A 12,731-nucleotide genomic window follows, 5' to 3' on the forward strand; every position below is an offset into this window, starting at 1 on the left:
GTTAGAAGGTCAGAATTGTAGTGCCCATTAACAAAGGTTTAGAGAAAATAGAGCCTATCAAACTAACGGGATATCCTTATTGGATGAGATCAAAAGTTTGGTTGCAGCTAATAGTATTGATGTAATATACCTAAACTTCCGTAAGGGACATGACTTGATTAGCACAATATTTTTACTAAAAAAAACTAGAATGATACAAAATAAACACGGCATACATTAAATAGATTAAAAACTCTGATAGTAAATGGGGAACCATGATCGAGTGGATTTCTTTCTAGCAGGTTCCTGCAGGGATTGGTTCTTGGCCCTGTGCTATTTAACATTCTTATCCATGACTTAGAAGAGAGTACAAAATCATCACTGATAAAGTTTACAGTTGCCACAAAGATTGGGGTTGGTGGTAATTAATGAAATGTCAGTAGATTCAGGCTCCATCGCTGAGAGTCTGGGAAGTTGTCCCAGCCCTGGCTGGATGGTTATTTCCTGTTCCACAAAGAGGGGAAGTTCCATTCCCAACTCCTGTGCCTTGAAATTAGGACCTATCTGACACTACACCCCCATATTCATCATAGTGGTATGATTATAATATGATTAGGACATAATTATGATCTATTTTGTAGAAGATGCATCATGTGTGGTGTCACTGGAAAAGTTCTGATTTGCTGAATATGATTATCCTATTTGTGTGCACATATCATGTTCGTATCTGAAGTTATGGATATTGACTCTGTATCTGTATTTCAAATGTGCTTACTCTGGGTAACACCCACAATGAGCCTTTCAGGTACAACAATGAAGAAGCCAGACAGTGCTGATGGCTCAACAAAGACAATGGACTGTGGAAGAGCTTAGCCTTCCTGTGAATGTTTCAGCCAGCCTATGAGTCATGGCTACTATGACTCAGCAGGGCCTGTGACCAGACCACATGACACTAAACTCCATTTTAGTACCTGTATTTTTCCACAAACTGGACTAGGAACTGAGTTTGGAACAAAAGGTTCCCACCATATGGAAAAGCTACATAAGGTGGGGTGTGACATCATCTCTTGGCCTCATTCTCCACACAAGAGAACTTCTGGAAACACCTGAGAAACAAAAACGGATGTGGGGGAAGTGCTGCTCCCAGGATCAAGAGATTTCTAGCTTGTGTATGGAAACTTGGGGGACTGCTTGTACCATCAGTCAGGGTGAGAAATTGCTAATTCAAATTCTATCCATCTAGTATGTTAGGCTTAGTCTGAGTTTTGGTTATTTGCTAAATAATCTGCTTTGATCTGTTTGTTATCACTTATAATCACTTAATCTATCTTTCTGCAGTTAATAAACTTGTTTGATGCTTTATCTTAACCAGCGTATTTTGAGTGAAGTGTCTGGGGAAAATCTCAGCTTGTTGTGCACATCTGTCCCATATCGAGGGGAAGGGGAACTACATTAATGAGCTTGCATTATAGAGATCCCTGTGCACTATAAGATGGTATCATTCTGGATTTATACTACAGCAAGTGTGCAAGGTTGGGGAGTGGGAAATTGGCTCTTGTCTTCTATCTGTCCTTGAGTGGCTTAGGTAACGCACTCAGGTAGCTTAGTTGGCTGCATGGCGCCACCTGCTGTTGTGTTGGGTGATAACAGGCCCTGGAGAGGCTGGCGAAATCTCCAGCAAAGCAGTGTGAGAAGGGCCAGCCCAGCGTGAGGGTTAGAGGACACAGCAGTTCCCAGAAGCTCCACAAACTGCCTCCTGGGGGTGACAACCCATCACGCCCTACACTACACAAGTCTCAGCAGGTTTGTCACATGCTGTCCCCTCCCTTTCTCCACCCGAGATATTTCCTGCTTCCCACCACTTCTAGCAATTCCCACCCTCTTATGCATTTACTGCTCCTCAACCTCCAAGCAGAGCCCGCCACCCTGATAATCTCTTACCTGAGCCAGCTCCATTGCAGCCATTTCCTTGCCCCTGGGAGGACGAGATGATCTGCAGCGAAACATGGATGTTATTCTCTGGCCTGCCGGGGTGAAAAGGGCAAGGTGTGAGAATTCAGACTAGGCTTTTGTCCATTCCCCAAGCCGATTCCCCCCAGCTTTTCCCCTGCTAATGCACATTCTAGGTTCTAGCACACTGTGAAGCACAGAGTGACCTTATTCCAGTACAGGCCTAGCCCCCTCCCACCAGGGTGTAACCCTCTGACACATGGAGAAACCCTCCCAGTAACAGTCTCTCTCTTACACGTATCAAGTTTGCGGACAACACCAAGCTGGGAGGGGTTGTAAGTGCTTTGGAGGATTGGATTAAAATTCAAAATGATCTGGACAAACGGGAGAAATGATCTGAAGTAAATAGGATCAAATTCAGTAGAGACAAGTGCAAAGTACTCCACGTTGGAAGGAACAATCGGAGGCCAGAGAAGAGCAGAAACAAAGGAGTCACTTTGGGGGATTCTCCCTGTCATTGTCCCCAAGGCAGCTGTCTCAGGTTTACAAAGGTGTTTCATGTTCCAGCCTTTGTACAGTCTCTCCTGGGAGTGCCCCTTTCATGGACTGGGCCTAGTTTTAGTTTTTGGTAGTTAACAAGCTTGGTTTATTGTTCATCTAACCAGTATGTGTGGATTGAAGTGTGTTGGAAACTCTGTTTGGGATAACAAGCTGGTGCATGTCATTTTCCGCTGATGAAATGACAGACTTCATATGAGCTTGGGTCGTTCAGTAGCGTGCTGGACAGTGCAAGATGCACATTTCTGGGGGAAAGTTGGGCACTTGAGAATTTGCTGGTTTTCTCCTGAGGTGTAATTCATGAGTGGCTGTCTAGCAGCACTCAATACTGTGTAGCTGGGAGTGAGTTACATGCTGGAGACTGTGTGTTAATTGGCCAAGAGGGGCTGTTCTCGCGGGAAAACAGTGGAAAAGGCACCCCATGCTGGAGGACTGAGGTACAGCTATTTAACAGTCCAGATTGTACTCTGGGTAACATCACAGACACTCATTATGACAGAGCCTCTTACAACACAGAGAAAGTAAATCCATGTCCCAGAAATCGAAGACTCCAGACAGAGGGCAAGTGTCCCTGGCACTGCTTCTTGCTGACAGAGAGGTTCAGAGACAGTGCGAGAATCCTGGGGAAGCTGGGAACAGGAAGCATGGGCTGGCGGGGTTCGGTGGAGAAAGGGAACAGGAAGGGCAGGGATATTACTGAATCCAGGATCTTAGCAGTACTAGATGACAGGATAGCACATAGTGCAGCCCATTGGAAAACACAATCCCAACTATACGTACAAAATGATGGGGTCTAAATTAGTTGTTTCCACTCAAGAGAGTGATCTTGGAGTCACTGTGGATAGTTCTCTGAAAACATCCACTCAATGTGCAGCAGCAGTGAAAAAAAGTGAACAATGTAGGAAATAATTAAGAAAGTGATAGATATGACAGAATATCTCATAGATCATATTTGTAAAAACAGCAAATAAATCCATGATACACCCACATCTTGAATACTGCATGCACATGTCACCCCATCTCAAAAATAGAAATATTGGAATTGGAAAAGGTTCAGAAAAGGGTAACAAAAATGATTAGGGGTATGGGACAGTTATGCCAGACCTAACCTCCAGTTTCACTTGAGCAAACAGGAGATATTTGACACTGTGCAATACGGCTCCTGTGCTCTGTTCCCAAAGTGTTCTGCAGCAGAGGAGGGTCTCTGGTATTATGTGTGTCACTGGCCTATTGGGGTGATGCTGAAACAGGACAGGGTACAGATGGCATTGTGGGGGTGGCGTGAACCTTCACTCTTCATTTCCCCTTCCAAGAACAGAAGGGACAGGAACCCTTACCCAGCGAGGTCACAGTCTCATAGTTCTCCTGCATGACATCCCAGTAGAGGGCTCTCTGAGTGGGGTCCAGCAGAGCCCACTCTTCCCTGGTGAAATACATAGCCATCTCCTTGAAGGTCACCAGCCCCTGAAAGAGTAAGAGTCCAACACTAAGGACTTGCTGCCCCACTCACAGCCCCACTATTTGTGGCAGAGAAGAGTGAATCAAATGGAAGCTCTGGGTGGATCATAGTCAGGAGAGTCCCACCTCGACCTGGCTCAGAGTATCCAGCAAATGCCAGGGTGAGGGGATGAAGAGAGAGCCCCTTATCTCTCCCAGCATATCCATCACCCCCCTACTAGCCACTGACTGATACAGGAGATGGAGCCCCTAGCAGGGTCCAGGGAGAGCTCGCTGGTAGGATGCCCAACACCCTCCTCATTGTGAGGAGTGGGATATGAAGGGAGAGGCAGCTCCAATAAGCCTGACTCATGGGTGTCCCCTTTATATCTCACAGCAGCTGATGGTTAATGAGGTCAGGCTCCAGCACTAGGAGTCTGGTCAGTTTGACTAGCTCCATGTAGGTGGGTTATTTTCTCTCTTCACAAATTAGGGCATTTCCACCTCCAAACCTCCTGGGTCTGTTCCTAGAATCTAGGCCACTTAGTAAATAACTCCCAGCAGGTCTGCCACACCCTGGCCTCCTCCTTTCCCCACGCTGTGAATTTCCTGCCCCGCTCCAACCTCCAAACCAGACTCTGCAAACCTTCCCACCTCTGGTGTATTTGCTCTCCCTTTCCTCCAGCAGGAACCCACCAGCAACCCCCCGATAATCTCTACCTGGACTGACTCCACTGCAGCCATTTCTCTTCCCTGTCCCACGCCAGGCTGGGATGAGCTGGAGCAAAACATTCTGCAGCCTGTCTGGGGGAGAAGGGCAGTTGTGGGCGTTTCAGAACCGGTTTTAGTTAATTTCACATCACAATTCCCCCAGGCCCTTTCCCTGCAGACAGACACCCTAGATTCTGTCATGCTGGGAAATGCTCAATCTGTTTATTACAATTTAGACCTGGCCCCTCCTGCCAGGCTAAGTCCACAGACACATTTTTAACCTCCCTTCTCTCTCCCCTCACCCCTTCTCTGAACACAAGGCTAGAAAAGAGCAGAACCAAAGGAGTCACTGTGGGGGATTCCCTCAGACACTGACCCCACGGCAGCCACACCCCAGCAGGGGGAATATGGAGTCAGGAACTGGCTTTTGCTCTGTCTGATCCTTGTTTTGTTCACTGGAAAGTGGTTCTGCCCCAGGATGCAGCAATACATGTGTCTGGGTGGACTAGAGAGCTGGAAATCTCTCCCCCACATTCATTTCTCCCACTGCCCCTTTCAGTCTCTCCTTCCCCTGTCCTCTCTCCCTGCCCCTCTGGCTGGGACAGTCCCATTCCTGGGGGCTTTGCTCTCCCATGGCTGGATTTCCTCCTGGCAACCGCTAATGGGAGGAGAAATGAGGTGGTGGTGTTTGTGCAGAGTCACTTTCTTGCCAGACCCTAGGACATTCCCTGAGGTCTTTCAGTTACCTGGAGACTCTGGCTCAGAATTTAGTAGTAACAGGGCCCAGGACTGCCCTAGGGGGCTAGGACCAGCTGCAGAAAGTCATCCCCTGGGCCGGGCAGAGAAGAAGCTTTAATTAAGGTCACTTCCCAGCACAGAGCCCCACTGGGGGAGCAGCAGCTGCCAAGCCTGGCCTCCCAGATCACAATGGAGGCTGCAGCATCTGACCCAGGAAGCTGAACCCCAATATCCTGAGCAGAGAGGGACGGAGTGTATGAGCAGCTTCCCTCCTTTAGCTCTCTGGGGAGAGCAGCTAATGGGAGCCCCTCCTCACAGGGAGAATGGCTGATCTCATTTGACCCACTGTCCATCTGGAATCACTCCTTGTCTTTCCATACAGTGACTCTGGATTAACAACGGTCTCAATGACACCGGATTTCAGAAAGAATGAGTTCAGAACGCTGTGGAAAAGACCATCGTGTGGCAGTGCTGACTCCCTTCCCACCTCCCTCACCCCCGCAGATCTAGGACAAGGACTGGGGGCAAAAATTTTCCAAACGGAACCGAAAGTTCCTGCAGTTTTCAAAAGAGGAGAAAAGTAAATTCTGTGAATTCACACTAACAGTGTTTGCTAAGTGGACAGAAAGTTATCACAGTGACAGGGCACGTGACTGGGGAATGGACTTGGTGACCTGGTGACTAGGAGCCAGGACTCTGGTACAAGTTGACCAGAGAGAAGGATCATGGTTAGCAGCAGCCCCCAGACACCCCCTAGTACCCAGAGCCCAGACCCCCCAGCCAGGGGCCCCAGACACCCCCCAGCCAGGATCCCATCAGATATTCCCTGGGACGCAGCCCCCAGAGTCCCTGGCCAGGGACCCCAGATACCCCTCAAAGCCCCACCGGCCAGAGAACCCCCACCACACCATGATTGCCAGGTTGGGAATCCCAAAGGGTTCCCCCCCACCAAGAGCCCCCAGCAGCCAGGGACCCCCTCAAGGGACCCCCCCCCACTGGGAACTCAGTCCCTCACTGCCTGCCTAGGAACTTCCCCACCCTCCAGAACGATCTACCCTGACATTTGCCTGGGACCCCCTCCTCTGCCCAGTGTGACCCCCTGATGCTTTACAGTGCGACCCATCACTCTGCTTCCCTGGCATGCCCTCACCTAGTGCCAGGGATCCCCTCCCCCAGCTCTGTGCACTGGGCATGGCAACAAAACCAGGAACCAGCGGGGGAAGCACAGACAGAGCCCCTGGCACAGAACCAGGCTCCCTCTAACCCTCTGTCCCGCCTCCCCAAGAGACACCCACCCCCACTGTTCTGCAGCCACCAGGCCCCCAGCGATACCCACCTCCAGGACCCATAGCCTCAGGGATGGGCACATCAGAACCACCACCCCCGAAAACCCCAAACCTCCACAACCCACCAACCTGACTAGGGTACCCCCTGCCCAGCCACCCAGAGGCCTCCCCCTACCACAATGCCCCTTCAGCTGCAATCTCCCCACACAGACACCCTCCCTGCCCCTGCAAGTGTTACCTCACAGAGTGTGAGAAGTGGCTAGAAAGTTAACACCACCTCCTGCTGGCCAGTCACACAGGCAGAGGGAGCCTGGGGAGTGCTTCTTTAACAGGAGAATGGACGGCCTGGAGGGCAAGAAAGATCCACGGGCTGTCACTAGCAAATAATAGCCACCATGGATCCACCCCAGAGGCGGCTGCATCTTAGCACATTGGGAAACAACCCATCATATTCAATTAGAAATAAAACAACTAGAGAGAAGTGGGGCAAATGTTTGGGGTATTTTATATCAATCTTTGACACACGCAGAGAGAACCCTGTCACAAACGACATTTGATAACATGAGAGAAAACCACCAAGATCGGAGGGGATTTGATGTTGCTATTAAATAACTAGTGGAAAAGGGGGACTGTTGGACTGGATTTTATATGACTGTCCAATACATAAACAGAATGTGATGGTCCCCCCCGGCCACGGGGCAACCATTCACGTGAGCAGCTCAGAGCCCTTTGAGGAGCTGATTTAAGGGCGGGGGGGGAGCTGGAAGACTCCCTGGACAATGGAAGGGGGCCGCAGGGGAATTGGGAAATGGGGTCTGGGCAGTCTCCATGGGGGATGTGCTCCTCCCTTCCCTTCCCTGCCCTGGCAGAGAACGGGAACCTCATCCCATCCCACTCCAGTGGGAGCCATGTTCTGGGGAATGACCCTAGGGCAACAATTTCCCACCCAAACAAGGACAAATCGCTGCAGATAAAATGGGTGGGAAAATCCACCCCCCATCGGAGTGATTTTAAATTGACCTTTGAGAAGTATGGAGAGAAAAGGGAAAATCAGAGGCAATTAGAGAGCTGATCATTGGGGGGGGGAGAGGAGAATCTCCCTGGATTTTATAGCCACGTGTGATAATGAGAGAGAAAAGGGGAAATCTTGAGAGAATGTGTGTGTGGGAGGAAGTGGCAAAAACAGGGACAGGATCCAGTTAACTCACCTCCCTCCCACCCCGGGAATGTCCTGGCTGCACAGAGACAGATCTACACCCCCACCCCAGTGACCTCCCCCCCTGCAACTCCGGTTTCTCCTCCCCCCTCGACACCTCCGCCCTCACACCAAAGGGGGGGGCTCTGCCAGCGCCTCCCCCTGAGCTCAACTCCTGCTCCTCCCCCCAGCCCGGATTGTGCCCTTTAGCCCCCCACGAACCCTGCCTCCAGCTGCCTGATCCACCCCCCCCGCCCATCAATTTCCTGCTCTGCGCCCGCCCCTCCCACGCTCCCTGTTACTTCCCCGCCCCGCTCCAGCCCCGCCCCCAGCGCCCGGCGGAACGTTACGGCTGGTCCGGGCAGGGGGAAGGGCAGCGGCTTCAGCGGCTGTTACTGGGCATGCGCAGTGCCCGGGAGTAGCACATTGCTATGGGGAGGGATTTAATACACCGCCCCCCCCCGCCTGGCCCGGGGTCCGCCCCTCCCCCCCACACGACGGCCGGGCCCCGGCCCCCCCATTCCAGCGGGGCGGGCGGGCGGATCCTCCTGCAGCTCCACTGGGGCCGAGGCGCCTTCAAGGCTTCTCCCAGGCTCCCTGGGGCAGAGTCACTTTCCTGCCCCCCAGCGCCTCTCATTCCCCGGGGGCTCCGGGTCACAATGTCCCACCGCCCTTCCCCGCCTGCAGCTCCGGCTTCTCCCCTCCCGCCCCCGCCAGCCACACCAAGGGGAACCCCCGGGCCCCAGTCTCTGTCCCCACCGGGATCCCAGCGGGGCCGGGGGGCAGATCCTGGCTGCAGCTGACAACAGCGGCTCCGCTCTGGCTCGGGCAGCTCCAGCGCTGCTGGCAGCACGTGGAGAACCAGGAAGCAGCTGTTCAGCCCGGGCTCCGCGTCACAATGTGCCAGAGCCCCGCCCCCAGGAGCTGCCCCACCCCTGAGCTGAGCCAGAGCCCCGCCCCCAGGAGCTGCCCTGCCCATGGGCTGTGCCAGAGCCACGCCCCCAGGAGCTGCCCCGCCCCCGGACTGTGCCAGAGCCCCGCCCCCAGGAGCTGCTCCGCCCCGCTCTGTGCTGGAGCTCCGCCCCCAGGAGCTGCCCCGCCCCTGCTATGTGCTGGAGCCCCGCCCCAGGAGCTGCCCTGCCCCCGAGCTGAGCCAGAGCCCGCCCCCAGGAGCTGTCCGCACCTGGGATTGTGTCACGAGCCCCGCCCCCTGGAATTTCCCCATGTTGGGTCTCTGAGCTTTGTTCTCCTGCCGCCTTCTTCCCAGCACCCCCTGCTCCCTTTCTGTGTCTGCAAACACCCCCCCATCCCCCGGGGCCGGCTGCAGTGCTCGCTGAGGCTGACTCCAGTGGCTGAAGTTGCCTCCATTTCTGCTTCACCTGGAGGGGGAGAGACAAAGAGAGGAGATGGTCCCAGGGTGTGAAACCAGAATCAGGGGGCAAGGAAAGAAGGACTGTTTGGAAAGGTGGGGTTTTTTTGTGGGGGGGGGGGTGAGCCAGAGGGATTCAGAAGAAGTTGGGCAGCAGAGGCTCAGGGAAATTGAGGGGAACCTCCTGGGTGTCTCAGTGTTGCCCAGGGTTTGTACAGCACCTTGCATAATATGGGGTCTGATCTCAGTCATGGTCTGTGCAGCACCTGGGAGCCCTGATGTCTGTTTCCTGATCACAGGCTCTGGGAATGGAGAGAGGGAAACCTCAGCACCTGAAGGTTAATGCAGCCCTGTGTGCAACCCCTGCTAGGGTGATCCGACAGCAAATGTGAAAAATTGGGATGGGGGTGGGGTTAATAGGCACCTATATAAGAAAAAGACCCAAAAATCGGGACATCTAGTCATGCTAGTCCCTGCTGTTCTCATAAGGGGTCGGCTTAGAGAGGGTTTGGCTACACTTGCAGCTGTCCAGCGCTGGGAGTTAAAGCTGTCTTCCTACAGCTGTTTAGGGAAAGCGCTGCAGTGTGGACACACTGACAGCTACCAGCACTCTGTCATGGCCACATTTGCAGCGCTGTTGGGAGTGGTGCATTATGGGCAGCTATCCCAGCATTCAAGTGGCTGCAATGTGCTTTTCAAAAGAGGAGGGTGGGGTGGAGTGTGACACGGAGCGTGGGGGAGACAGAGCGAGTGGATTTTTGGAGCTGACACTGTGTCAGCTCCCTGCCTGGCAAGTTCAAGCCTCCTCCCCCACCCCTCTCTCATTCACTAAATGCAAATAGCCGCCTTTGTTCTTTTCCTCACAGACCAGATAAGCCGCTGATCCAAAACAGACCCCCCCTCCCCCGTGCCCACCCGGCTGCTTCTCTCCTCAAGCAAACACCAGCTGTGGGTGTTCCAAAGGGATCCCCCTGCCTCTGCTCATTCACTGCAAACAGTAACTGTGTTTGGTTTTTAGATAAGCAGCTCCGGGAGCCTTGAGCTCACAGCAAAGCAAACAGAGGCATCACACCAAAACAAAGAGCGTTATCTCTACTTAAAAGCATTATGGGAAGGTTCCGGAGGTCAGTGACAGCGTAGTAAGATTAATCACTGTTTACACTGGCACCCCAGCGCTGCATCACCAGCTCTGTTCTCTTTATTCCTCTCGTCGAGGTGGAGCACATGCAGCACTGTAGCCAGGGAGATACAGCGCTGTATGTGCCTTGCCAGTGTGGACGGGGAGTAAGTTACAGCGCTGTAAAGCCACCACCTGCACTGTAACTCTCCAGTGTAGCCAAGGCCTGAGTTGTAGTAATAATAGCAGCCAAGAATCCGGTGGCACCTTCTAGACTAACAGACGTATTGGAGCATGAGCTGTCGTGGGTGAATACCCACTTCGTCAGATGCAACAATAGTCCCCTATGGGCTAGTGGTCAGGATTCCTGGTTTTCACCCAGGTGGCCTGGGTTCAACTTCTGGTGTGGGAAGAGTGCAGAGCTTTTGCCCAGAGTGGAGGCAGGAAATGAAAGGAACAGGAAGGGATCCTGCCAGCAGTGGAGTTAGACAGTGTAGGGAGGGGACCCCAGAAGTGGGGGTGGGGCAGTGGTTTGGGGGGAGATGAGGGAAGGATCCCAGCAGTGCGGGAAGTTGACAACCTGGAGAGCACAGGCCTGGAATGGGGACCTGGAAGAGTGAATGTGTCCCTCTAAACCCATCAACTGCAGACTAGGCAGGCTTGGAAGAATTGTGTATTTGTTGGTAAATGTCAATTTCTGTGTAAACACACAACCCAATGGCAAAATATTTCCATCAATAATCATCAAAATTGACAGATGGGCAAAGTAAGAAACATGCTGCTTGAGAACTTATGATGTTGTAGGAGCAGCAGTGATCTGTATGCTCTGTATAACCTGTATGCTCAAAAGGTCTGTTATACTCCCCCAGCTTGTGTCCTTTCCCGCTTTGAATGCCTGTGAAGTGGCTTTCCCACTCTCCTTTGTACCTCCAGTGAATGCCCTTCACCCGGCCCATCTGGCCAGTGGTTCACTGTGTTACATTCTATTGCACCTCAGGGAGACTGATCTTCATCGCACCGTCCATCGCTGCGCTGTGGGACACTTACCTTAAAGGATCCTGACATCTCCACTGCCAGGCCTGTCCTGGGAGCGTGAGTATGAGTGTGACACCCTCCCCCATCCCTTCTTTTGAGCTTAGCTATCAAGCTAATAAATGTGCTGCTTTCTGCCAGACTCTGGGGGGTAGGGGCATTATTAGTCCTCTCTAAGCTTACTAACTGACCCAATTTTGAGTAACACAAGCAACATTGTTTGATCTGTTATTGTACCAAAGGGGGAGATGGTTGTCTATAAAGGAGGGTGAAGACTAAATGCCTCTGATGAGAATGGGATTTGAACCCATGCAGGCAGAGCATAATGGGGTAGCAGTCCATCACCTTAACCACTCGGTCACCTCATCTGAGCTGTGAAAAAACAGACAGGAGGAGAAATCTAAGGCCGGCAGAGATAGGGACACTAAGGAGTTTTTAAATACTAAGCGAAAGCAGGGTCTGAATGAGCTCCCCTCTCTCACCTAGTGAGGAGCTGGGGAAAGACTTCAGGAACAGACCGTGTTTGCATAGACACACCTACTCTGCCTAGCTATGCAGCATGATGGGGCCGCTTCCCCAAAATGACCAGTTTGGGATGGTCTTGGGTTACAAATGACTTTAGGATTGAGTGGAATGAAATGTTATTCTCCTTCCTGTATGAGTGAAGGGCAGCAGAACATACCTAGTCCGTCCTGATGGAGGGGTAGGTGAGTGAGGAATAGCTTTTATTGGACTGCAGAGAAGTGATTGAGGACGTCACCCTAAACCAGTGGTCCCCAAACATTTCACATTGTGCCCTCTTAGCCATGGCTGTGGCCCCTCGGAAGCCACGGTCAAGAACCGGGGCTGGGAGGAGTGGGGCTGTTGCTTGCTGGGGTGAGGGGTGCGGACAGGGGTAAAGGGGTCGACGCCGGGCTGGGAGCCAGAGTCCTCAGGCTGAGGGTGGGGTTGGGGAAGAGCTGTGGCAGAGTGGTGCTCCCTCCCTGCCCTCTATGTGGGCTGGCTCAGGTCCTGAGGTGCCCCCATGAATGTTCCTCTGTGTCCCCCTAGGAGTCGCACCCCACATTATGGGGACCACTGAACCCTACTCGCTAAGCCGGGGCTAGTGATGCCAAACCCCCGGGAAAGGGAGAACAAGTGTGGGGGCCCCAGCACCAGAACCATGCCCCTACCTTCTGTCTGTGGCTCTACCCCCTTCCACCCATGGCCCCATCCACTGTCACTTCTGTTCCACCCCTTCCCCCACCAGCCCCACCCTATCACTCCTTTACCCCTGCCTCGCTGTTGCCCTGAGACCAGAGAAGCTCTGTGCCCCTGCTGCAGCCCCCGGGCTGTAGCAGGGAGTGGGAGCTCCTCCAG

General features: G+C 52.8%; 1 protein-coding gene across 1 annotated transcript in view; it reads right to left on the minus strand.

Moving 5' to 3' along the window:
• Positions 1 to 12,731, minus strand: part of LOC127037853 (zinc finger protein 560-like) — a 463,505-nt gene that overhangs the window by 554 nt on the left and 450,220 nt on the right. The window contains exons 4-5 of the mRNA XM_050930000.1: positions 3,825 to 3,951; positions 1,921 to 2,003 (exon numbers count right to left, since the gene is read on the minus strand). Coding sequence (XP_050785957.1) covers positions 1,921 to 2,003; positions 3,825 to 3,930 — 189 coding nt within the window. The 5' untranslated portion in view covers positions 3,931 to 3,951. The remainder of the gene's footprint in view (positions 1 to 1,920; positions 2,004 to 3,824; positions 3,952 to 12,731) is intronic.

Source organism: Gopherus flavomarginatus, chromosome 20, assembly GCF_025201925.1.
Source record: "Gopherus flavomarginatus isolate rGopFla2 chromosome 20, rGopFla2.mat.asm, whole genome shotgun sequence".
NCBI classification, from domain to species: Eukaryota; Metazoa; Chordata; order Testudines; family Testudinidae; genus Gopherus; species Gopherus flavomarginatus.